Source organism: Fragaria vesca, linkage group LG2 (genome assembly GCF_000184155.1).
Source record: "Fragaria vesca subsp. vesca linkage group LG2, FraVesHawaii_1.0, whole genome shotgun sequence".
NCBI classification, from domain to species: Eukaryota; Viridiplantae; Streptophyta; class Magnoliopsida; order Rosales; family Rosaceae; genus Fragaria; species Fragaria vesca.
In genome coordinates, this window is record NC_020492.1 from 23,972,005 (window position 1) to 23,998,383 (window position 26,379).

Below are 26,379 nucleotides of genomic sequence, written 5' to 3' on the forward strand. Positions count from 1 at the left end.
AAGAAAGGGTACATATATGATCCTTTAGATTTCATGTAGTCTCTCTCAAAACATTGCTCTCTTTATCATCAATTTTTCGTGGGAAATCAATCATCTCCTTTTCTCTATATCACATTCAACTTTAATGTTTGATTTTATTTTAGGCCAAACTTAGCTTTGCTCTTGTATTCAACATCTAGTATTTGATCATGTACTCATACTAACATACATGTAAAAATGTGATAAATGGTTTTTAAAATTCATGAGTTGAATAGAGATCGGCTATTTTCTTCCTCAATGTTGTCACGAGGGCATATTTCATGTAATTTTTATAAGTAAATGAGTAGGATCCAATTTTTAGAATGATATCCAAGAAATAGCGATCCTCAATGTACAATTTTTAGAGTGTTTAGACATATATATTGATGTATATTTTCGAAATAAGTTCATTGGTTATATTATCACGTGTATGGTTACAAGAGTTACGAGGTTCTAAACCTTCAACCGGTAATCTCAAACATTGCCTTAGACACCATAACCTTTTTTTTTTTTTTGGTACGAGAACCATAACCTTCACTAGTGAAAGCTAATGAACCACGAGAAACGTACTTTCTTCACTTTGAAATAATGATTTCATGACATGTAAAATTTGTATTAAAAAACAGCGCCAAAAATAGCAGGCCGGCCCAAGGTTAACAATGGACCAGATAGCAGGCCAGACCCAATGTTAAAAAAGTAAACCTTGAAGCCGACGGAAAAGTCCAAAATAACCTTCAGCCGCATCTCTTTCACCGGCCGTGGAGCTCAATGCAAGGCCTGCGCTTGAAGACAGTTGGGTAGGAGAAACACTGTTCCATAATTTGACCACCAAAAATAATTAAAATTCAAAAGAAAAAAAATAAGAAAAGGAATAGGGAATTATGGTGCGAAAATTCTGACAAGACTTTCTTTCCCTGAGAAAAACAAAAAGAGAGAGAGAGAGAGAGAGAGAGAAGACGAAGACGATTAATCGGCGCAGGCGACACGCAACCCTTTCCCGGCTCCGATTAGCCACGTCGTGCGCCATACGGTGGCCACCTGTTCGGGTCTCTCTATATGACCGATTCGCCTCGGCCGGGTCGCCCGATCCGATCACCAAAACCCTAGCTCTGACGATGATCGATTTCGATTGTTAGATAGAGAATTGTAGAGAGAAAGATCGGAGAAGAATGCAGCAGAGACGGAGTCCTCCGAAGCACAGACACGATGGGACTTCGCCGCTGCCGCTTGGGATGGATTGGAGTCCTCCGCCGCGGAAATGGGTCCGTTCTTGCTCCTCCTTCACTTTAAATTCTCTAATTTCAAGCTCATTGCTTAATTTCACTTGGCTTTCTTGTTGATGGCGGTTTTCATATACAGTAACGGATCAAGTTTAATTTTAGTTTCTTCAGCTCGATTATATGATTTGATGTTCTCTTTAATTGATCAATTTGGCTGGAAAGTGTAGCTTAGAGCTCAGTTGCTTTGAAAATTTATTCGCATATTAATTGCAACTTATAAGATTCCCATTTGTTTCATCATCAAGTAATTACATTGCGGAAAAAGATCAATTTCTCTACATTTGTGCATAAACCTTTCTTTTTGCCAATGTTTCAGTATTTAACTGCTAATTGTATGTTTTGCAGAACGGGCGGGAGACAGTTTGGCCGCACGATCCTCACACAGGATGGAGTTATTGTGTCATCATTCCGTCCTGGGTTGTTCTTCCCAAATCAAGAAACTCAGACCCCGTCGTGGTACACTCAAATTGAATGACACTCCAGTATTTATGCATGCTCAGGGTTAGATGTTGTTTTGTGTCATCTTTTGGCAGATAATTAGGAAACCAACATCCATGGCTGAACTTTTTTAAACTTGAAGTATCCATGTGTTTGGTGTTGCCTTTGTCGATGTTAATGGCTTTCTATAGGATTGTCTTTGTTGTTATTACACTCGATTTGATGAGCTTAGTTATAGTTTGATCCTGTAGTTTTTTATTCATTGTAATTCTTCATGGACCAAATTTGATATGTATAGTAGATAATCAGCTTACCGGTCGATATTCAGATTCGTACTGGGATAAGACCAACTGCTGTAGTTCAATGGGTATAAACATAAAGTAGATATAATACTCTACTCAAGTAAACAGTTACACTACCTGCACGCACTACTTCCAACCTGATCCATTTCTTAGATTTTTTTCATTCATTTATAGCATACCAGTTTCTTTCAAGTTCTATTATAACATTTTAAGGGACAGTTCTACAGGATTCAGGTGGGACTGCAATCACCTGAAGGTATTACAACTACAAGTGGAGTGCTAAGAAGATTTAATGATTTTCTGAAGTTATTTAACGATGTACGAATACGAAATACTTAATGACTGTTTTGTTCGAAAACCAATTTTGAATATTATTTATTTTGAATTAATAAAAGGACATTCTTATTTATTTTCTGTCATTTGCAGCTTAAAAAGGCATTTCCCAAGAAGAATCTCCCAACAACTCCACCCAAGGGACTCCTGCGGATGAAGAGTCAGGAACTGTTGGAAGAGGTAGATAATGTGATTTTTAATGTATTAGATAATCATAAGTGTCGTCATATGGGAAGAAACTCCAATGAGTTCTGTTCATGTTCATATAAGGGATTCCTCCTGACTGAAAGTAAAATTTAGACAGAATGCCTTTCCATGACTCAAAGCACATCCACATCCATGCACTTCTGTGGGCGGCTAATATTCCTAAGAAGTTTCAGTTTTTTTGCAGAGAAGGTGCTCTTTGGAGGCCTGGATGACAAAACTGCTATCTGATATAGATATATCAAGAAGCGTTGCAGTGGCATCCTTTCTTGAATTAGAATCTGCTGCTAGGTCCTGTAAGTGATTGTCTTGTACTAAGTGCTGATATGCATCTTATATTGTGTTGGACATGCTCAATTTTGTAATATGGGATCCCTAGTGTATCTGAATATCATTTTCCTCTTGACATTTTTTTTAAAGAAAATTTTGGTAGAATTTACTGTAGTAATCTTTTGTCATTATACATTTCAGCATTCCAAGACACAAGCCAACACACTTCAGAAGTGAATTCACTATCGCCTTCCCATCCGACCTTACCTGCCGTCTTTGGTAGCTCGTCCATTACATCAGATTATGGAAGTGATACTGCTTATGAGACATCTGACCTGGGAACACCAAGACTAGGAATGGATGATAGTTCAGAATTGGGTATCGAGGATCTGGCATTAGATGAAGATCTAACAAGCCCAATAGAAAAGCTTGTGAAGTTTGGCATGACCAATATTGATGAGGGACTGTTTCTGGGGCAGACTATACTAGAGCAATTGGAAGGCCTTCCTAAACATAAAATGCATGGGAGACATGTCAATAATGTTACAGGGAAGGACCTGCATAATGGAAATGCTTCTAAATCTTCAATACTAGCTCGTAATGGAATGGAACTTTTCTCCCAGTCAGAGCATAGTAAAGTATTTAGTCACGCTCGCAAGCTTTCAGATGAAAGTGTGGGAAGTGATGTAAGTTCTCTAAAAGGTAGTGAAATGTCTCACTCTGGGGTTCCAAATTCAATTGGTAATGGCACCCTTGACCTTCTTGGAGGTTCTGATGTTTCAAGGATCATGGAAATGCTTGGCAGTACAGAATTGCAAACCTCTGGCAGCACTCAAGTAGTTCTTCCATTGGATCAGCGTCCTAAACTGAACAGGTTTATGTTGACCATGCAGCAAAGACTAGTCACAGCTAAAACAGACATGGAAGATCTTATAGCTAGATTAAATCAAGAAATAGCGGTCAAAGATTACCTCGCAACAAAGGTATGTCGAAATTTATCAATCGTGTTATTCATGATTTCAATGATTAGGATTCATATTAGTTTTGTTTACAGATAAAAGAAAACAGATAATTCTACTTATGTTGATCAATCATAAATAACATGTTAAAAGAAAACTACACTTTCATTATAATGGATGCTTTAGTAGAACGTTATATGAATAACTTGCAAGAAAATGTTTGTTTGTTCTGTAATTTTTGCTAGATCCATTTGCTTTGTAAATTCATTTCTGACCCTATTTACTTAGAAAGAGTATATTCTTAATTCTTAATCGTGGTCTCTCAAGGTTTCATTTTCCCTAGGGAAGAACATCATCTCATATACTGATTGTTGGAAACCACCCATTGTTGACACAAGGTCCATGTGGAGTTCATGTAAAATGTCCATGGACCTATGTGGGTCTCCATACGATAAACTGTTAAGATCTGTGAAGAACCTAATTTTTCAGTCCAAAAGATGCAGTAGCTGGTTGTATTATGAGATCATAAATGCTGACCTTTTGGTTTCACAGAAGGATCTCAGCGCCATAATTGTTTGGGTCTTTGCAGGTCAAGGATTTGGAAGTGGAACTTGAAACTACTAGACAAAAGAGTAAGGAAAACCTTCAGCAAGCTATTTTGGTTGAAAGGGAAAGGTTTACCAAAATGCAGTGGGATATGGAGGAACTTCGTCGGAAGTCATTGGAAATGGAGTTGAAGTTGAAGTCTGAACAGGTTATAATTCCTTGAATTTTCCTGTCTTGTGTTGTCTCATTGCATCTGCAATTCATAATGATTGAATTTGCATTAATGGTACCAGGATAAGACATCATGTCCAGAGGCAACACTAGATTCCACTATTCAGGAGAAGGACATATCTCAATCAGAGTTAGATTCTTCTAAGGAGCAGCTTGAGAAATTGTCAAAGCGATATGAAGAGCTAGAAGCAAAATCAAAAGCAGATATTAAAGTTCTTATTAAAGAAGTCAAATCCTTGCGTAGTTCCCAAGCAGAACTCAAGCACGAGCTTAGTAAATCTCTGAAGGATAAATCTGAATCTGAGGTAATGTGTTGTTAAAATATGTGCTCTATTCCTACTCTTTAACACTAGCATTGTTCTCTATGTTAGGTCATTTGTTTTCTTTTCTTTTTGTACTAAGGTTTTTCTTTTATTTTTTAGTTTGTTCTTAGTTATCCTCCCCACAAAACTTTCTTCTCATGCTAAGAATAACTTTAACTCAAAAAATAGTAAACAGATTGTGCCTTTGCTGTCTAAAATGCAACAACTTCTTTCTGTAATCTTCTTTATATTAAGGGAATTAGGGCCAATTAATTTAGTTTAATTGAAATATGTTGCAGATGATTCCCAGAGTTAATAGTCCATTATACATGATGCTTAAAGTTAGTTCTATTCTTTTTTTCAGAAACTTCTCCAACAGGAACAACAGAGGAGCAAACAGGTAGAAACTGCTAGGGAGAAATTGTTACATGAATGCAAGATGCTTCACAAACAGCTTCAGGAGTGCAATACCAATTTTCCTTCTGAAGGTGAAGGTGACTTCAATTTGGGTTCATCCTCGATACAAGAGGCTTCCGATTTGTTGACAACATCAGACAACCGAATAAACCACCTACTTTCAGAGGTATGTTTCATTTCTTTCCTCTCTTGTGCTGTCACCTTTTGTTTTTGCCATCTGCTCATCATTCAACGTTGTTCAGGCACAACTCTTGGAACAAGACAACAGAGATGTTTCTGAAGTTGGTGTTACAGATGATATAAGGACCATAGATGATGAGTTGAGGAAGATGCTCGTAGACATTTTTACTGAGAACGCGAGCTTGCGGAAACAGGTGAATTCCGTTATACGACACACTCTCAAATTGGACATCCAGTGTAAGAAAGATGATATCCCAAATGAAAAACTTGACTAGTGTAAGTAGAGAGATGTAGGGATGAATTTTGTAAATTTTCAGTTTTTCTTCTAAAGAATAATTCGGCCCAGTGGATCATCTGCTGTTTCATATAGTTCTCATTAAACACGACCATGTAAGCTTGTCACATATATATACAAGTCTTGAGAAAATTAATGAAATCTCTGTTTTAGCGCACTGTTGTAAACTTGTAATACACTAAATCACTAATACTTGTATACTTCCATTCTTTAATTTGCCTCTGAAAATTAGATAAGATCGAAAGCTAGTTTCATTTTCTTGTCAATAGGTCTGTTTCCAAACAAATTAATTTTAACAATTAATAATGCAAGTACTTCGTACAGGGATTTAGAAGAAGTTAAGCCCCCAGAGCAAAAAAAAAGTGTATAAAGGGTTATACCGAATCAACTTTGCACCTACATTGCTAACATGTCAAGTTCATGCTAAAGGTCCTCACTGTTTCGTAAGGTGTTTTTAGTTTTTACACATGAATGTTAATGCCCCTCATCTATTTACAAACTGTAATTGTTTTCTGCACAGTAAGATTCTTCAAGTCTTCAACTGGTATGAAGGGTGTATATTTATTGTCATCCAAATATAACAACTCAACTCGGCAAAAGCAAAGAAGTACTGCTGTAGGAGAGTTATGTTTAGTCTCACTGAGCACTCCATTTGGAGCGTCTCAGTTTTTTCTGAAAAGATTTGGAGCGTCTCAGTTGGATTTGGCTTCTTGATGAGCCAAAATAAAATATAGGGAGAGAGAGAATTGAAAAAAGAAACATATTGATGCAACAATAAAGGTTTCCCATTTCAAGAATAAACCAATATCTTGGAACATACATCTGTTCATGCTTTGTTCGAAACTACTAAGTTACATGAAAACCTACAGTGGATGCAGACCTCACAGAATGATAAGTAACCGCAATGAGCCTTGTGCAGCAGAGTTCTGTCACCGAATACATCGTGGACTCTCTGGCACAGGTCAGCATAAAAGTTTCTGTAGTCAGCCCAAGCAGAATTGAAACAGATCTGCATGAAACAATACAAATAAAGAAAATCATATGGCGAAACTGTAAGCAAGGTATAGGGGATGGGGAATCCATTAATCTATGTGATTTCTTAAGATAAAACAGATAACGATGAATAGGCTCCATAAAATGTGAAAATTTAGGTTTTGAGATCATGTTCAAAGATGAGATTCATAACAGGTCACAAAAAGCAACTGAAATCTTCTAACCAATGAAAGTATGTCTAGTTCTCAGAGTTCAATGATATTTCAAGAACTATGGCTTTGATTGTGATCGAGAACAGTGGGTAGTACCTCCTCAGCAACAGTTTTCTAGCTCTCTTGGCTCCACAAGGATATAAAGTGGCTTTCCATTAAGCCTGCACTGTCCCTGAAAGGTCACAATCGTCAAGAGCAGATCAACTGCAGCAGCACTTCAGATGAAAAAGAGTACAAGAGCATAGTGGTTTGCACTTAATACACAATGCTTACAATATCAAACAAGATGAATATATACTCAAAGTACTAAATCTACAATAGTTTGCATAATACTTGCTCTGAAAGTTGGCACTTTCGATAAAAACCAGCTCATGATAAAATTATCCTTCATCAAAAGATAAGACATAAAATAAAATAGAAAACCAATTTTGGGTATGAAATTGGAGCAGTCTTTCCAATTTGAAGCGGTAGTTTTCTGACTGACCTATGTCAGCTTGTATTTTGAAGAGACTTGATTCCCAGATTTACAGTTCACCATCTAATAAGTTCATAAAGGTTCAAACATTACCTTAACCTCAGGCAACCCAATAACACATCCACATTCGACCACTTCAGCCCCCACGCGCTCTAGGAAAACAGATTTATTATTATTTTTTCGGATGACAGTTACATTCGAAGAAAGTAAACCAATTGAAATAAGAAACTGAACGGTATGTATCAAGAGCAACCACTTACCTAAAAGGCTTATTGCTGCTGACAATGTCCCACCTGTAGCTATTAGATCATCGATAACCAATGCACGTTCTCCAGGCTGAACAGCACCAACATGCATCTCCAAGCAATCAGTTCCATACTCAAGTTCGTATGCTTCTGAAATTACTTCTCCTGCATAAGGAGCATCAGAAGATTCATGTTGAGCGGAAACTAGAATATAGGCACTCTGGTTAAGATAAAACCACTCTCAAACATAGCAATGAGGAATCTAGAGAGAGAGTTTCATTTCAATTTAGGTTGATTTTATTATTTAGATAAAAACCTCACACCAGACATATGCTTACTTGTAACTTCCGATAGGAATTTACTCAAAAGGAAAGAAAAAAAAAAAAAAAACTACTTAAGAGGGTAACAATAATAAGCCAAAGAAGATATGGTATGCTAAAACTCTTGGATTAAACAGAAATGAAGGAATAGCTTGTTTTCATATCAAGATTGCGCTTAGTTGATCTATCATAGATTAGCTTGCTCAGGCATGACCCTTCTAATGACTTAAATGAAAGTGAGCAATAGATAAAGTGACATTATCATGTAGCTCAACTTGTTGTAGTAGCCTACAGCTTAATTTCTATTGGCTAATCAGCCTTTTAAAGGGCACTAACTTTAACATCAATTTTCAGTAATTGATTGAGCTGGACTGGGTGGACCAAAATCAATCCAAATCAATATCAATTAGTTCCTTGACTTAAAAAAGGTACCAAACAATTAAAGCAGCATACCCGGCAACTTTCTGGGTTTACGTAAAGGAACAAACTTGGCACCAATAGCTAAGGCAATTGCAGGACCGAACATGAACCCTCTGGCTTCCACTCCTGCATATATTATTCAACAGATGAAAAAGTATTCAAGAAAACCACAAAAGAATCAATATAATAGATCTCCAATCCAGGTCATTTTCATAGTACTATTCAGTAAACCGTATAAATTATCAACATTAAATAATTAGGGCCAATAATTGAGAAAATCCTCACAAATAGATGTATTTCAAAAACCCTTTGCCAACAATGACACTCGTATGCCTGTTCATGTGTTTTAAGGGACATGGAATTAAGGATCAACATCATAACTAGCTTTCTCCACATAGTTAAAAGAGAAGTCAACAATAGAAATTCTTCAGCATGAGAAAGACTGAACTGTAGAAAGAAAATGTTCCGACCCAGAAATCCAACTCTGAACCGTTCTGAACTTGTGCTCAAAGAACTACAAGGGTTAAGGGGAAAGCTAGAAGGTCTAATCTTCTCTGTTCTGATATTGTCATTACAATGCATTTTGAAGGGTATAAAGTTTCAAAATTCAGAAAATTGGTCATATTCTAGAATTACAGTAAAAAAAAAATTAAAAAAATGCAAGTATACAGAATATAAACAAGTTCTTAAAAACCTCCTATACATGATGAATCAAACCCTTTAAATGTTCATCGAATAGGAAAGCACTGAAGTTCCAAATACCAAAAGCAGTTAATAGGGGAAAGGAGCAGCAAATCCCAAAACCAACAAGGCAAAGATTTAACCACCATTCTGTGTACGCAAAACTATAAGAATCCCATAACTTGATCCCACATTTCAGTATGTATTATTTTACTTGAAAAAGAAAATATTTATTCATATATGTAGGAAGTACTGTACCGGCAACAACAGAGATGTCCATGTCTCTGTAGCGATCAACAAAAATGTCGACAGTATGCTTGAAGGCCTTGTGATCAAGCAACAATGTTGTAATGTCCTGAAACATTATTCCTGCAAAAACATAATAAACAAATCAACACACAGCCTTGTTTCAACATACTCCCCAAAGAACCAACACTGACAGCTAATTTAAAACAATTTACCCAACAACAAAAACCAAAAATCAAACCCCCAAAAACAAAAACAAAAAAGAAGGGAAGAACCTTGTTTTGGGAAGTGAGGCACAACCCTGATGGCTTCAGATATGGCCTGAAGCCTTGGGTCTCCTTTGAGTCCATTTTCTGAAGCAAACATTTTCTTCTGGTTTTCCCTCTCACTCTCTGCGGTACTGAACTTGGTGAGTTTGTTATTCCCTCCCAAAACTGAGCTGAAAAGCTTAAGCCTTTGCTGCTGCTTCTTCTTCCTTCTTAGCTTAAGCTTCTCTGGTTGCTCTGTTTCTGTGAGTTGAGTTGAACTGAGCTGAGCTGAGAGCAAAGTAGAGAGAGTAATTGCTAGCTAGTGGTATTTTGTGTCGTCATTTATTGTGTTCGCCAAACCACAGCACTTTGGAAGATACGTAGGAGATACTGATCGCGACGCGCTATTTAATAGCACGTGTTCTACACGCTCACGGATTTGAAGCCCATGGACCCCCTAGGAATGAAGGGCAACTACCCTTTGCATTTACTTCTTTTGAGTTTTGAAAGAGGTTTTCAGGTCTTTACCCACACGAACCAACCAACTGCAAACTATTCAAAATTTTGAAATGCAACGGAGAAACACTAGGGTTCATGACCTTAGGTCTCGTCCAATCTTTCTACCCTTTTTTATGCGTGTTTGTTTATTGGGACTAAATAAGACTGTGCTAAATAACTACTCTTTAATACCGTGTAACACTAAATATATGTTAATATTAGTACAACTTAAGGCAGCCCATATGAGTCCAGAATAGTTTTAAAAAATAAAGAGGTGTAATTTAGTCCTGAATATCAAACGTGCACGTCAAGTGCAAACACCACATTATCTCTTCTTACTTCTATTCATTAAGGGGATTGTCGATTTTTCTTTGTTATGACATGGTTCTCAACGGTTGTTTGATGTGTATATACCTAAAATTTTATTTTTAAACCAGATAAATAACTTAATCAGAACTCAACAAAGCTAGTTACAATCATATTTTAACACAACTATAACACATTTTAAAGATTTATCAAAATAAGGGAAACTTGTTTAGCCTCAAGCCATAATGGTTATTACATACCATCTTGTTGGCATACACAAACATAACAAAAAGTTGTGGTAATGCCCGTAACGGTGCATTGGAATAGGTCCATTCATTGAACACTCTATGCTCCAAGCTTGAAACTTTCCTTAATATTACTCCAAAAGATTCACTAGTACCAGATGTGCCATACCAAAGCATACATTGTTGAACCAAACTTTCAAGATCTCAAACGAAACCCTAAAAAACTTAGAACTCTGATTTAATTATTGTACAATATTTGTGTTGTATTTATATATAGGGTTGTGAAATCCACACATCCCAAATTGAAATCCATACATAATTTTTTTGTTTTTAAACTTAAATTTTGTCTTTTAGTGACTTAAACTTTATCTTTTTGTGAATGTGTTAACCCAAAAAAAAAAATTGTGTGAATTTTAATTTAAGGTGTGTAGATTTCACATCCCTCTATATATCAATACAACATATAACATAAGTATTGTATTTGTGAGCTCTGGTTTTATTACAAAAAATAGTTTAGATTATAATTATGGTCATATCCGACGATTGTTCAACAAGGTTTCAAGCTAAAATTTATCAAAAGCAAATAAACAATGAAATTACCTCCAACATAGTATTGTACTTTACGAAATGGACACTCGTCACGGTTAAGTACTAAAGTTTGGATTTTGACAAATAAAGCATAAACTATTGTGCTTCAGAGAATCTAATAAAAAACTATGTCGAAATATTGGTTAGGTTTGCCTAATATTTTGGATGTTTCACGCGCCATAATTGGAAGTAGGAAAAGTACAGATCCCTTCTGACTCCTCGATGTTTTTCACTGTCGACTGTATCTAGCTACGCCAAATCCGAGAAAGAAAGATTTTCTGACCTCATTCCAAATTTTACTTCTCCACGCGCCCATCCGACGGCCACGATCGTCTGTCCCCTTTTCACCCCTTCCCAGTAAAAGTGAAATCAGTACAGCAGGCATCACTGTAACTTTTACCCCGCACTCTGCTTTCGTGAATAACGAGGTACAGGGGCACCCCCGTCATTTCATAATAATTGACGGCTAAACTATTGGCAGAGAATCCAGCCCGCAGGAGATTTCGGAGATTTTGAGCGGTGGTCCCCACCCCCGCACGGTGGTCCTCCTCCCCCCTCCCACATCCTTTTCACTACTTATATCCAAATCTAACACCGGCCCTCTTGCGCCGTACACGTGGCGTGATGCGAGACTGAACCCACTAACTCGCCCCCACGGCGTGCCACGTCTCCCGAGAGCAGTGACCCCATCAGCTTTTGTCTCTTTCCCTCTCTAGACAATATATTGTTTACTTTTATATCGGGCGGGCCCCGGTAGTGGATACGCGTGACGTCGTCGATTCGGACCGGTCAAAACCTGACACAACTCGGCAGAGCGCGTGGCGCTGAAGCGCTGCTGATGGGGGAGGAGCGCGTGGGAGAGACGCGCGAGGGGAGGGAGTGGTGAGAGACCGGGTCCTACGAAATTAAAATCAGCGTACAGAAACTCTGTTCATATGCACGCGGGTGTACAATCGGAAGAACATGATAAGATGATCATTAAGCTCTTTGGATATTTTGGACGGACCACGATCTCCAAAGTCACCCACCATCATATCTCTCTCTTCTTTTCAAAAATTTCATACTGTTTTTATCTTACTCACTCATAACGTCAAAATGCAAGGACGAAGAGAAGGATTTCCCCTATCTAGTATCTACAAACTTTTGCATAACTTCGAGCGAGCAAACAATAAGAATCACAATCTATCACGATTCATGAATCTAAGTTGAGACGTGCGAATATCGATTAGTTCACCAAACTGTACAATATTGAAAAACTTACACATTATGTTTACTTAAAGTATCTACACGTCTCTTAAAAGCGCACAGTTGCCGAATCTTCCAGCTAGTTCGTTATGGTTGAGACCCAAGCCTAATTATAATTTCGTTGATGACATTTGGTTTTGCTAGTTTCATTTAGCACAACAAAGGCGAACAATGAGCATCTGAGTTCATAAGTGTAAATAAGTCGAGTCGTAACTTGAAAGACCTAGATGTCGAGCATATATAAAGTAGCTAATAGGTTTTTTTCTCATGAAATTCTTGGTTGAGAGTTGCATCCACCAACCATAATTAAACACAAACACAAAAAATAAAACTCCATAATGGAGTACTTGTTGTGTGTTTCTTGAATCTACATTTGCTGCTTGTTACTGTTATCAGTGTGTTATGAAATAAAATCCCTTTTGGGATTGAGGACCCGCTAGTATTTAGACGCATGGTTTAGGTTTATTACTAATTAATCAATTGGCCATGGACCTCGTACCATGAGGTTATGATGATGCTTATCTTTATAGTGTCACATCCCCTTAATACCTAACCTCAACCAAATCTTCAAGCATATAATAACAAACCAGCTACAAGATCCAGTTGCTACATGTTGCTTTCACTTTATGATGATTATCCACCATATCACACCAAATTTATATGTTTTGATTCATATGTCACACTCCTAGCTACTTAGGAAAGTGATTATCTGGGTCCATTTATCTATAATGCGGCTTCTTAATCTAATCAAATCATATTAGACAAATCTAACTTGGTTGGCTAAACCTTCTTTCTGGGGCAACTAAATATAGAGTTTTGTCCACTACATATATCTGAATATATGGGCAACTAAACATATTGTTACAGATTAGGGAAATGCTAGCACATCATTGGGTTGCTATAGGGTTGTGTAGCTATCTCTTTTGAGATGTTGCAAGACTAAAAAGTGATCTCCTTTGAGATTTCATTATTGGATTGTGGATTTCTTGGTGTGCTTTATCAAGTGATCAAGCATGGTTATGATTTATATATGCACATTAAGTGGAAGATCTGTGGGTTTGGGCTTGTTGTTTTTGGACAATTGGATCACTTTTAAACAATCATGTGGCTTGTAGTTCCTAGTTGGGTAATATATTATAGCCATGTTGATATGGAAATTAGTTAAGAAGTACTTGTTTTGAGAAAAGTTGGAGACATAAATATACAAGTTGGAGGTTGGACAATCTATTATTGTTAGATTATATGATTGTTTGGAGCTAGCACTAGATTACAACAAGACAACTTAGTATGATCACATTAGGTACACCATTTTCATTTTATTGTTTTGATCATTAGCTGTCACCCGGCCAATAACAAATAAGGTAGATTCTTAAACATAAAATACCACTTAGAGTTTGCGTTCATTCACAGTAATAAATGTTTAGAATTTGCACTACATAACATCAAGACAAGTTTATATAACAATTCATGTACATTATTAAAGACCTAATGCACGACAAGTTCACATCTTCAGAATAGGTTTTCTCTAAAGTAAGCCCAAGTGGCTGTTATGGGCTTCCTAGTTTTTGCACATGGCCCAATCATAAAAGCATTTACAAGAGGCCCAGGTAACGAAACCTGGAATCCAAGATTCCAAGATGGGGTCTTAATTACAATAAGTCCAAATTTTCAATCTAGTCGATTAAACTTTCCTAAACTTGTGTGGCTGTATCTAAGAGTAACACGTGTATAGCCAGCTCAGGCTCGAAGACTCGGAAAAAGTGAAAACCAGAAATTCGCTTTCTTGTGAGCTGGGGATCAGCAGAACAGCGCCAAGTGGCAGGTAGGCACCGCCCAACACGGTATGTGTATCGTGAGTCAGCAAGCAGGGGATCATTACCCCCATGCCACGTAGGATGCGATTTTGATTATCCAATACTATTCCTCTATCTTCGTTTTCGTGTTTGGCTATTTTGAGCCGGAGCTACAAAAACCCGAGAACAGTTACGAATCTTGTTATTCGAAAATAGGAGAGAGAGAGAGAGAGACGCCGAGACTGGTCTATGCTAACGTGCGCCTTCAGTTAGCTTGGCTTGACTCTTCCCGAAAGATTCTCCGAGTAATTCGTCGGATATTTAATCCCGGGATTGGTCAGATCAATAAATTTGATCCAACGGCGATGGTGGACTCTCGCAGCTGAGAGAAACCTTCATGGCCTTCTCAGCCGCCACCCGCTCCAATCTCGCCGCCACCTCTTCCCAGCCCTGCTGCAAGGTCAGTCAGCTTCTCTCTATCTCTCTTTCTATAGTAGGAATCGGAAAATGAGAGTAATGAAGATTTTGTGAGAAAGAAATTTAGGAATGTGTACTGTGGAAATGAACATTGAACAGTAATCTAGGGTTTTGACAGTTTCGTTAACCTGCATTTTCTGGCAAATCTGGAGGATTTCAATTTTGTGTTTATGACGTCGTTGCTTATATTGTTATTTACTGTGATTTTTGTGGATCCTTCTTTCATTGCTTGTTGTTCCTAGTTAGTGTTTACTCAAATGCGTGCTGCATTTCCGCAGTTGTGTTGTGTGAGATTCAATGGGAAGAAGAGTAGAGTAGCGTGTAGTACTAGCGCGAGACGGAGAGGGGCTTCCTTGAGGATCAGTACTAAAGCGGTGTTGAATGACAGGAAGTCGAGCGTTAGCGGCAATGGAGCATCTGAACCTGCTAGGATTCTCCTGGAAAGATTGTTTGCGCAGACGCAGAAGCTGGAGGAACAGATGAGCAGAAATTCTCTTCATCCGCGGGATGTTCAGCTGGGGTTTAATCTTGAGACGTTGGAGTGTGATCTTCACGCGGCGTTGACCGCGTTGAAGCAGAAGGAGGAAGATTTGCAGGATGCGGAGAGGCTGGTGTTCTTGGAGCACCTTGAATTGAACCGCACAAAGGAGGGGCTAGAGCAGCGGGAGAGAGAGGCTGCTGCGGCTTGTTCTAGGTATGAGAAGATAGAGGAGGAACTGAGGCGGGCTAATATGGATTTGACTTCTCAGGCTGGCTATATAGAAGAGATAAAACTTCAGCTTCAAGAGAGAGACCAGGAGGTTGCTGCTACACGGTCGGCACTTTCTCTGAAAGAAGAGGAATTCGAGAAAATGAGAGATGAATTGTCGAAAATGAGCAAAGAAGCTGCGAAGACTGATTCTGAGCTTAGATCTAAGGCTCAGTTGCTGAATGAAGCCAATGAAGTTGTCAAGAGACAAGATGTGGAGATTCAAGGACTCCGGAGAGCAATACTAGATAAAGAAAAAGAGCTGGAAGTTTCTCGGACACAGAGGAAACTTGAAGAGGAGAAGTTAAAAGTTTCACAGGAAAACTTGGAGAAGCAGACGATGGAATGGTTATTGGCACAGGAAGAGCTCAAGAAACTAGCAGCGGAAGTATCTAGACATGCTGGAGAAGCCAATGAGACTTTGGAGGATTTTAGAAGGGTGAAGACTCTTCTCATTGATGTGAAGTCTGAGTTGGTTTCCTCCCAGAAAGCTCTTGCTTCCTCTAGACAGAAAATGGAGGAACGAGAGCTTCTCCTGGAAAATCAATTGGAAGAACTTGAAGACCAGAAGAGAAGTATTATGTCTTACTTAACAACTCTGAAAGATGCCCACATAGAAGTACAGAGTGAAAGAGCAAAGCTTAGGGTTGCAGAGGCTCGAAACAAAGAGCTTGAGAGGGAGTTATCCATGGAGAAGGAACTGATGGAAGAGTTAGAGGAGGTGTTGAAGAAAGAAAGATACTCTCTGCACCAGGCCATCAATGAGGTTTCTGCTCTCCAAAAGAAGCTAGAGAAGAAAACTGCCGAATTTGGGGAAATGCGCGATCTTCTTCAGGTTAAAGAGGCGGAGGCGGTGGAGGCTAAACTTGAAATTCAGGATTTGAAATCTGAGCTGGCTACTCATAAGCTCATTTTGGAGGAAAAGGATTTGGAACTTCTAAATGCAAGGAATAAGCTTGAGGAAGTCAACAATGAAGTTGCAGAGCTGAAGATGCTTTTGACTAGTAAAGAGGAGCAGCTTATTCAAGCAACTGCCTTGCTCAAGGAGAAAGATGAACATGTACACACACTGCAAGACGTGTTGGATAATACCAAGCTGAAATTTTCAGAAGCCGAAACTGTGGTAGAAAGGATAGCAGAGCTCACTAATAAATTGGTTGGATCTATCAAGGATGAAGACTACAATGCATCCAAATCATTCCATGACTTTGGCCATGAGTTTTCGTACCAACTATTGGATAAACCAACTGATGATTTTAGGTTGCAGATCTTACAGCTTGAAACTGAGCTGGAATCAGCCAAGGACAGCTTAAGAAGAAAAGAAATGGAAGTCCTAGCTTCTCAGAGGGCTCTCACAATGAAAGACGAGGAGCTGAAGATGGTTCTTGGAAGACTAGAAGCAAAAGAAGAAGAAGTAAAGAAGATGAAAGAAGAGTCGGAAGATGCTAATGATCTGAGAAAGCTATATGCTTTGGCTCAAGAGAGATTAGGGGAGAAAAGTATAGGAGACTTGGCAATAGAGAAGCTCCAACTTGAGGCAGCACAATTGGAAGTTGAAGCAGCAACCAGCGCCCTTCAAAAACTTGCAGAGATGAGTGCGGAGTTTCTGAATAAAGCTAGCCTAAGCATTGAGGCTGATGTAGATACCAGTACAATATCTGCGGAGAATGACGAATGTTTAGCTGAGGTCACAATAGAAGTGGCTCGGATCTCAGCTTTGACTGATAAGCTTGTGAAAGAGGCTGGCATTGTTGCAACTGCAGGGCCTGCATGCCAGTACAGCTGATTCAGAAGCTTGTGACCTAATTTCATGTATAGATTTCCCACTGATCTATTTTCTTAGATTTGCTAGGAGTCAGAGTTTGTGCCACTGTTGTAGCATTATTTTTAGCTTTCTGAAATTTCTATCCAGATGTATAAGCCGTGTCTCTTTGTTATACAGTAATGCTTAGGATTGGTATAATGTTGTTTTGGGGTTCTCTAGTTTTGTATTCCTTTCAACCAGATTATCTTATATTTCAAATTTTGCACATAAAATCCAAAACTAGCATTATAGACATGCTTCTTTTGCAAGCAAATTCCGAGGAGAACACTGAAGCAATGATATACATACACTACTGCAGACCAGGAAATTAACAGAAAGAGAATCGCTGTACCACCAATTTGGGTTTGGATTCCCCGAAGTTGATGGGCATGCTCTTGAGCTGAATTAAACAATGCAAATAAGCTGATAAGATATATACAGTTATATACACGACAGAGCGAACCGTGTTTGCCCTAAAGTTGACATGATACTCGTTTATACTGCGCTTCAGCAGAAGTTAAAGAGTAAAATGCCCTATGCCAGCTTTAGTTACACCAGATCTTGATGACCTACTATAGCAAGTTTAGCTAGCTCTAGGCAGATGACAGAACATAAACCTACCGAGCAATACCTGTGGCAGAATTGCCACCTTCTCTGAAAAGGATCTTCGTCACTGGATTCTTCCATGCTGGATTTCCTGAATTCTGACTGTCCATATTGTGACTTTCATCCTGAATAGCTGCACTCCATCGTTTCTTTGCTTTACACTTCCCGACTTTTGTACCAACAAAGATGCCCGTCTTCATGGCTGTAAACAGGCCCAATGCAATCAGAATTGGCCTCACTGCCCAATGAAGATCCTCAAGGTGTTGGTACTTCTTCACCATTCCTGGACAAGTCTCGAATGTAACTGATTCAACCTCAGCAGGATCAGCCACAAAGGTTGAGTTTTCATGCCCTAGAGTCAGTATTCCTGGGAACTTCACAACAAGGCACCCATTTGGTAGGATCCACCATATCTTACCAGTAGCCCATTTCCCTCCTGTCTTACGAGGCCATTCGAATCGAGGGCTCAGAACATTGGCTTTTAGCCTAACAAATTGACCCACACAATAGGATTCTGCCATCTGAAACTCTGAAGAAGTTCCCTTCCACAGAGTTTCCAACCCTATAAATCCAACAGCTACATTACCGTCTCGATTGATGGAATGGATAATACCTACTGGTGAGTGTTTCTTGTCTTCTTTCTTCAGGCGTACCCAGTCACCAGCTGCCAACCCAAAAGTAACCCGCTCCAGAGTTGAAACATGAACCCTCAACGGGTCATGGATGCCATGGACCCTCACCAAGACAAACCCATGTTGCTCCGTATCATGTTCTATGCCCACCACTGTGCCTTCTGGAACATCCATGTTTTCAGGCTTGCAGGAGTTTGATGACTTTCTGGAACGAACTATGTCACCCACCAGCAGATGATCCTTTGAAAGAAACCACTCGGTGTAACCAGTGCTGCTCGATTTCTCTGTGATCGCTCTATTCCCAACATATGTCCATTCCACATCACTGACTGCATTCTGCAAGCTGTTAACATGGTAGTTAGATAACTAGCATATCAATCCAAACAATAAGCAATCACCACACAATTACATATAACTTGATATGAAGAGTGACCTTGATATGCATCTGCCTACTTTTGTAATATTTAATAAACCCTGTGTTTCAAACATCAATGTATGCACAGGTTCTACATGCATTTTTCTTTCTATTCAATGACGACATGAGAAACATTGCCTTCACTTGGAATACATCTCCGCATCTTGTTTTAAATTTCTGCTTTATATACAAGTAGTTCATACATCATCACTGCTCAACAATTATATATTCTTGGCATAATGACTTAACTAAGCAATAAGGCATGTTCATTTGACCAGCACATGCTCCATAAAAAAAATTCGTGTACTTTGTAAAGCACTTGTCTGGTCCCTAAATGAAGATGGTGTTTTACATGGACCTGACTTAACTACTTACAATAAGTTATTCCAACTATCTAGCCCTTCAGTAAAGTAGAATAGTTACACAATCAGCAGAAGTCTAAATATGAATTGTAAAAGCTACAAGGAGAGTAGGAGACACTATACCCCTAAATAAACTCAGGACTTAGAAGAAAGATAAGAAAAGTGCAGCCTGGACGAGCACCTGCAACTACCTAGAAAGGCAACCTATCATATGACACTATTTGTTATCTCAGAAACTCAAATCAAATACAGATTCATACCTTTTGAAAGCATGCAATATGTCCGTTATTGAAGGACGACTCCGTAAGTCATACTCAAAGCAGCCAAGAAGAATTTTCTCAATTGCAGGAGGAAGGCCACTAGGGATGTCTGGTTTTTCCTGCTTTCTGACAACTGAAAAATGTATTTCATCAATAGATTTCCCACACCAAGGCCGCACACCAGACAACATTTCTACAATGATGCACCCAAAACCCCATGAGTCGGTCTCAAAGGATATTGGACCTCTTACTTCTGGTTGCCATTGTTCAGGTGCCATGTAGTTTGGAGTTCCAATCCTCCGAGTCATGTCAGAGCTTACCAATGGAATGCCAAGCAATAGATAAGGAATACCAAAATCTCCAAGAATCGCTTGGTCATTTTCATTCAAAAGAACATTACAAGGTTTGAGATTAAGAACCAAGATCCCTCTAGAGTGCAGTTCAGAAATCCCCATAGCCACTGTGATCCCATACCTGTGTAACCCCAATAGCACAAGTGAGGATTCACCAACTAAAGCTTTGACAGTACTAAAAAGATCTCATAAAATCACCTCAAAACATCAAGAAGTGAGAGCTTTCCTCCTTTGAGCTGAGCCATTTTGTCACCAATAGATCCCTCATATAATTTCATTGCAATGCATATCTGAGATGACAGCACAAAATGCTCTTAGCAAGCCAGAACTCATACATGTAAGAAAATCTTCAATATAGTCCATCAAAAATACAAAAGGCGGCTTACCTTCCCATTGATAATTGAAGTTCCATGTAGCCGACAAAGACCTTCTAACCCTTGACATTTAAAAAACACCTCTTCAAGTTTATCCAACACCGCCTTCATGTTGTCCTCTTTGATTGGATGAAACATCTTAACAGCCACCTCATGATACTCATCAAAATCTTCAGTTGACTGATGATGGGTTGCTAACCAGACATCACCAAAGGGTCCCCTCCCAATCCTGTGTCTCAGATTCATCTTTGCAGGTTCAATCCATGCACTTTTCTGGTCTGAAGAGGCTCCAACAGTTCTCAGACGATCAGGATTAGTATCCACAAGTTCATAATCAAATTTCGGATACTCAAATGATGCCAACGGTTGAGCGGGAACAACATGTTTATCCATCCTTATCTGCAGTTACCTGAATTGATCAGTTTGCGATCAAAATGATCATTGCAAATAAATACAAAGCTAAGTAAGAAAATGAAAATGCAATACATGATCATTGCAAATTTCGGTTGCTGTAAATTTGCCAATTACAAGATTATTGAGACTGAGCCAAGCTCAAGGTAGCACTCTAGAATCTATCATGTTCAAAGAACTGATCTTACAAAATAACTGATTTGCCCTAGAATCTTTCATGTTCAAAGAACTGATCTTACAAAATATGACACATAACTTTCACATCAACAGTTTACCTCACAACCAATTGTTTCACATATATAATAAATTCAAACACAGATCAAATCCTCACACATGCATATAACATAACTAACCAGAAAATCCAGAAAGATAAACAGCTCAAAATTCCCAAGTACCCCTGTTTGGTCCTACCCATATCAGAAGCTAATCAGAAATTTCCAAAAAGCTAAAAGTTGGCTTCACCCCATTTGATCAGCATATGAGAAACTAACCCAGAAAATTACAGTAACCCATTAACCAAACAATCAAGTTGGTTCTACCCATGATCAGTACACAAGAATCTAATCATACAGAGTACAAAGTCAGCACACACTACAAAATTTGCTGCACTTATAAGTTCTTGAATGGAAGATAAAACAAACTAAAAACAGCAACAAATAACTACAGAATCAGAAGCAGGAAAAACAGAACTCACTGAAACAAAGAAAGAACAGAGAGAGAGAGATGAACCAGAGTTGGGCAGACGAGAGAGTCAGAGTAATAATGGAACAGGTCTTGTTCTTGCTTTGGTCCTTTTTATGTTTAGCCGCTAACGGTGGAGCTTGGGCCTGGGCCCCCTCTTAATCCGGAGCTTTTTGGATTCCTTTACCAGCGTTGCGGAATGACCGAATTGTCCCTCCCGGAAGTGTGCACGCTAGGGAAGTGTGTTGACATGTTCGTCAATTCTCATTTGGGGGAAGGTTGGGGAGTTTGAGAAGCAATAAATATGATGGATAGATGGATTGAATTGAATTATTGAGAGGGGTGTTGGATTGTTGCAAGGGCAAAGAATTCTTGTGAGGATTTGATTAGTAGTTTTTTAGTTGTAATCCATCCCATTTTAATAATGTGGAATGGTTACTTATTGGGGAAGGATAGGTTACTAGAATTTGAAGGTTTTGGATTTGACGATGATGTAGAATGGTTTTCTTATTGATAAAAAGGGAAATTGTTTACTTTGATAAAGATTAGGAGGTTACTTTTGTTTTACCCTTTTATAAAGTAAAGTTATAAGTGTTTGACCATATGCATAATACATGTTTTTTTCAAGTTAAAATAGTGTGCGAATTTCCGAATATAGCTTAATCTTTGCCTTTTGTCAAGCGGACTGAAATATGTATATGGAGTTTTATTTCTATTTTTAGACGGAGAAAGAAATAAAACATTGAAAGTCACTTTAGTGATTTTGAAGTGTACTCTAACACAAGGATCGTGTTTTCAAATCTATTGTCCGCACAAAATAAAGTTGATCGAAAAGTTTTGTAGTTGTTTTTCACTTTTTCTATCCAAAGAACAACTACTTGATTTTGAAACCAATAGTAAAGGTAAAAGGCACATGAAAAGTTGAAAACAAGGATGCAAATACAGTGACCTTATTTAGAATTCCTGCCGGAGAGTGAAAAAGAATGCAAACAATCGGATACAAAATACCGTATAAAAAAAAATCAGATACAAAATATGTGGTTTTAATATTAAAAGGTATTGGATTTTATATGTTCGTTAGAACTGATAACTAATTTAGTTCAATGATTTCAATCATCACCATCAACTGGAACTGTGATGCAATATATAGTAATCAACTGATCATCCCGCTTAATCTTAGGCCAAACTGCCAAACGAATAACAACTTTATACTAAACTCCAACACATTACCACCAATTTTGCATTCCTCTCATTCCTTTAAACTTCAAAAACCTGAAACCAAAATGCCATTGATTGGTGACAAAAGCCATAAACATGTCAGCTTACCAAACACCAACACCTCCTTTGCTTTTTAGCACAGGAGCAAACGCACCCTAGGTCCCTAGTTGCTTACCCAAACTACTAATCGAAGAGGAGTCTATAAAATACCAGTTGAGAGTTGAGACAGAAAAATTCATATCTTCAAAACGTTACACTTATCAAAGAATGCACGACTTGTTATCGTATCAATACATCAATATATATGATTGCAAAACCCTAGTTGGAACAAACAAATAAAACTAACTCATACCTAATCGAGCTAGTTTACTACTTAGAATCCCTAATTTGTTCCCCTTGATCACATTTCTTATTGCTACAAGCTACATGAATTCTCACTTGTACAGAAGTGACACACCCAAAACATGATCAAAACCAGAAACAAAATCAAGTGAGATTATTGATTACAGGCTTAACAGCAATTGGGTCACCTCGAAAAACAAGAAGAAGCACAGTAATTTTTCATTTAACCAGGACTGGATGAAATCCAATCCACAAAACAATACACAAATATATTTCAATTCTTACATGACTTTATATGACACACTCTAACTCTGCAACGAGGCAACATCAATCACAGAGGAAGAACCTTCTTCACAATTTGGTCACTGAGTTGAGCAATCTGGGCATCCAAGGCCTTCAACGTCTCCTCCTTCTGCTCCTCCAATTTCGCCAACGCCTCCTGCAGCTCCCCCTCCACCTTCTTCCTCCCCTCCGCCAGCTTCACCTCCACCTCCGCCTGCGTCTCCTTCTTCATCTTCGACAGCGCCGCCGCTATCTCCGCCCTCGCCGCCCTCATTATCGCCACCCCTTGCTCCTCCAGCTGCTTCACCTCCGCCGACGTGTCCTTCACGCTCCCCAGCTTCTCCCTGATCGCCGCGTCGCGCTCGTCCATGAACTTCCCCAGCGGCGAGTAGTACACCTTGTCCAGCGCCACCATCAGCAGCAGGAACTGTACGGCCTGGATCGGTAGGGTCAGGTCAAAGTCGAACAGCGCCGCCTTCTCGATCTCCGCCGCGAGCGACGGCGGCGCCACGGCGAGGGAGGTGGCGGCGATGACGGAGAGGGACTTGAGGGACTGGAGGAGGTGGGTTTTGGTTAGGGTTTTGGGGATGGAGATTTGGAGAGGGAGGAGCTTGGGCTTGGCTACGGCGGAAGCAGGGGCCGAGATTGGGACCTTGGAGGAGGCCATGATCATGTTGGCCATGGCGATTTCAAAAGCTTGAGCTGCTTCTTCAAATGAGAATTGGCTTAGTTTGTTTCAGTGGGTTAGTTTTGATTTTGGGAAAAAACCAATTTGTGTGAGTGGAAATGTTATCTAATCTCATTCTTCGCCACACATTTTGGTATGAGGTTCTCGTATGAGCTAGAGATCAGTGAGTGACTGGGACTGTCAGTCTCCCCCGCACGTGCCATACGTGCTGCCGTGAAATCACTAAATTCTTTAGAAAGACAAACGTTTAGGGAAGTAAAACAAGAACACACAGACGAAGAAAATGTATGATGTCCCTGGGGTGTGTACTAATCTATTCTCCATACGTCCCTTCGAGTGTAGCGTTTCTCACGTTTCTCGAAGCAAAGCCCGAAAATCTTCCTAAAGCCAAGCAACAACCCAGTGGCTATGCCTGGGGAACAAGCATAGCTTCTTCTAGATTTTCCTCCTCCTCCTCCTACGGGTGACAGTGATAGTCTTGAGTATGGAAACCACTCTCCCAGTATGAATGGGAATCCGGTCTCGCTGTGTTGTTGAACAGCAAGTTCGTTGTCATACTCCGGGACCCTTTGATTCTCAATGTCGTCACAATTGTAGTATATGTTGTCGTCCTGTTCTATGCCCTTGTTCTTCTGTTCTTCCTCTTGCTCGCTGTGTTCTTCCTCGTCAAAACTAAATGACCTGCATGTACCCAATTGACTCAGGGTCGGCGTGAATGATAAAGATGAAAGACAACTACAGAGGCATTGCTTCTTACAAAGGGGAATTGAGAAATGGTAACAGAGAGAGCCCTACCTCCTGTGTTGTTTTGAGCCAGTGAACCTTTTTGATTGCTTCTTTGTATTTATGTAGCTGATTGAAACATGCCGAACAAAATCAAGCTGCACGCGAAAAAGAAAGAAAGAAGATGAGTTAGACATAAAAGAAGAGATTTCCGATAAGAAACACTGAAGTAATCATAAAGCAGGTTTAAAGTCAAAACAACAAAGGAGGCCAATGATAAATGTTAGAGGATTGGGAAGAAATGGGAGTTTATATCTCCAGTGAAAAACTCTTTTACCACTGCATTCATGGCAAGAGCTCAGAGCCGGACTTTTTCTCCCTTCCCAGGAATCCAGAAACAAATAAACAACGATGGGGAAGAACAAAGAAGTGAGAAGGACTTCCATAGAACCAAGAGTTGATCAACAAATTTAAGTAGTTCATCAACAAATATAAAGTATATCTGAGCTTAATGAACCACAAGTATCATTATATCAACCTAGTTCAGGAAAACTGAAGGGCAGACAGTTGATGCTAAAAGCCATTAAGGAGGGATATTCAATATTATTAAACCTCTAAACTATAGACATGCATTATGCCTGCAGGAGGCGGCCTAAAGTCTCAGTCATATATTTCAGCCAAATCAGCATAAGAGTGACAAACTGCACAAAAGATAATATTAAAAGCCACCAGGGACCTGCCATAAAACCTGATCGCCGTCTCTGATTCCGTAGTCCCTGATATGGTCGGTTTCAATGAGTAGCTTCTGACCACCAAATCCCAAGCAGAAATGCCCCCACACGTGCGGCCTCCATGAACCATATTTGAACAAGAAAATAGTCAAGTGTTAGAAACAATGCAAAAGAGTCTGATAGTGCAACAGGAGGACTTCTTAACTCAAGAACTATAACCAATGCAATTTTTCATGGTAAGCGGATCAATTCAGCTACATTTCATAGAAGTGATAGAACATATATCTAAACTTCATTTCTGACTTCTGAGTGCTAGTATTATACATGGTTATAAGGATTATTTCAATTAATCCAAAACAGACAAATGACGATATGAACATACCATGATATCTTTCCAGGTCCCTTCTGTGGCATGTGACTGAAAACCGCCTCCACCGCCTGCTTCAGTTCTAAAACAGTGGCTGTCTTGGGAACCTCAATATCTGCACAAATTGAACATCTTAAGTCAGGCAAATCCTCCAGAAGAAAATGCGGTAAATGTTGATATCACAATCTCCATTCATATAAGGTTGACAGCCTACATTCTCCAAATGTTATTTTTTCTCAGCAAGGAGATCAAAAGAGATGCCTATGCAATTAAATTGGAAAAAATTCACATGACACCAGATTGAAAATCTCTGAACCTTTCCAAACCATAATCAATCTTTCGCATTGAAACCGGAATTTTAATACAACAATGTGTCAATTTTCTTGGCGACCGATTCATCAATGCGCCACATGAATTCAAGATTAGAGTAATTTTTCAAAATTTTACCATTTCCTTCTATAATTTAACCAAAATTTACCTAAAGAAAACGATCGAACATCACAATTCACCAAAATGCATCACAGAAATGCGCGAGAGAGAGAGAGAGAGAGAGAGAGAGAGAGAGATTACCGAAGCTAGAGCCGTCCGTTGAGAACGGAGAGCTTGAGCGGCTCC

The 26,379-nt window shown here is 39.1% G+C and overlaps 6 protein-coding genes across 6 annotated transcripts; 2 read left to right on the plus strand and 4 right to left on the minus strand.

Annotated features, from left to right (window-relative positions):
• Positions 1-942: 942 nt before the first annotated feature.
• Positions 943-6,142, plus strand: LOC101307855. The gene is made up of 10 exons (XM_004291398.1): positions 943-1,280; positions 1,644-1,754; positions 2,258-2,356; positions 2,465-2,551; positions 2,763-2,871; positions 3,047-3,828; positions 4,394-4,558; positions 4,644-4,886; positions 5,248-5,466; positions 5,543-6,142. Exons 1-10 carry the CDS (start codon positions 1,188-1,190, stop codon positions 5,753-5,755), a joined length of 2,121 nt encoding a protein of 706 aa, XP_004291446.1. The 5' UTR covers positions 943-1,187; the 3' UTR covers positions 5,756-6,142.
• Positions 6,143-6,183: 41 nt separating this feature from the next.
• On the minus strand, positions 6,184-9,733 carry LOC101308149 (adenine phosphoribosyltransferase 2-like). The gene is made up of 7 exons (XM_004291399.1): positions 9,643-9,733; positions 9,380-9,490; positions 8,474-8,563; positions 7,716-7,865; positions 7,549-7,607; positions 7,077-7,152; positions 6,184-6,784 (listed from the first exon to the last, which is right to left on the minus strand). The coding sequence occupies exons 1-6, from the start codon at positions 9,731-9,733 to the stop codon at positions 7,081-7,083; spliced, it is 573 nt and encodes a 190-aa protein (XP_004291447.1). The 3' UTR covers positions 6,184-6,784; positions 7,077-7,080.
• Positions 9,734-14,453: 4,720 nt separating this feature from the next.
• Positions 14,454-17,535, plus strand: LOC101308439. Its single transcript, XM_004291400.1, has 2 exons — positions 14,454-14,750; positions 15,046-17,535. Exons 1-2 carry the CDS (start codon positions 14,688-14,690, stop codon positions 17,299-17,301), a joined length of 2,319 nt encoding a protein of 772 aa, XP_004291448.1. The 5' UTR covers positions 14,454-14,687; the 3' UTR covers positions 17,302-17,535.
• A 66-nt stretch (positions 17,536-17,601) lies between these two features.
• On the minus strand, positions 17,602-20,714 carry LOC101308736. Its single transcript, XM_004291401.1, has 4 exons — positions 20,334-20,714; positions 20,146-20,237; positions 19,595-20,068; positions 17,602-18,900 (listed from the first exon to the last, which is right to left on the minus strand). The coding sequence occupies exons 1-4, from the start codon at positions 20,712-20,714 to the stop codon at positions 17,937-17,939; spliced, it is 1,911 nt and encodes a 636-aa protein (XP_004291449.1). The 3' UTR covers positions 17,602-17,936.
• A 2,297-nt stretch (positions 20,715-23,011) lies between these two features.
• On the minus strand, positions 23,012-24,016 carry LOC101309027 (ATP synthase subunit b', chloroplastic-like). Its single transcript, XM_004291402.1, has one exon. The coding sequence runs from the start codon at positions 23,935-23,937 to the stop codon at positions 23,305-23,307; it is 633 nt and encodes a 210-aa protein (XP_004291450.1). The 5' UTR covers positions 23,938-24,016; the 3' UTR covers positions 23,012-23,304.
• A 2-nt stretch (positions 24,017-24,018) lies between these two features.
• Positions 24,019-26,373, minus strand: LOC101309317. Its single transcript, XM_004291403.1, has 5 exons — positions 26,335-26,373; positions 25,780-25,879; positions 25,415-25,514; positions 24,739-24,824; positions 24,019-24,624 (listed from the first exon to the last, which is right to left on the minus strand). Exons 2-5 carry the CDS (start codon positions 25,809-25,811, stop codon positions 24,252-24,254), a joined length of 591 nt encoding a protein of 196 aa, XP_004291451.1. The 5' UTR covers positions 25,812-25,879; positions 26,335-26,373; the 3' UTR covers positions 24,019-24,251.
• Between the last annotated feature and the right edge of the window lie 6 nt (positions 26,374-26,379).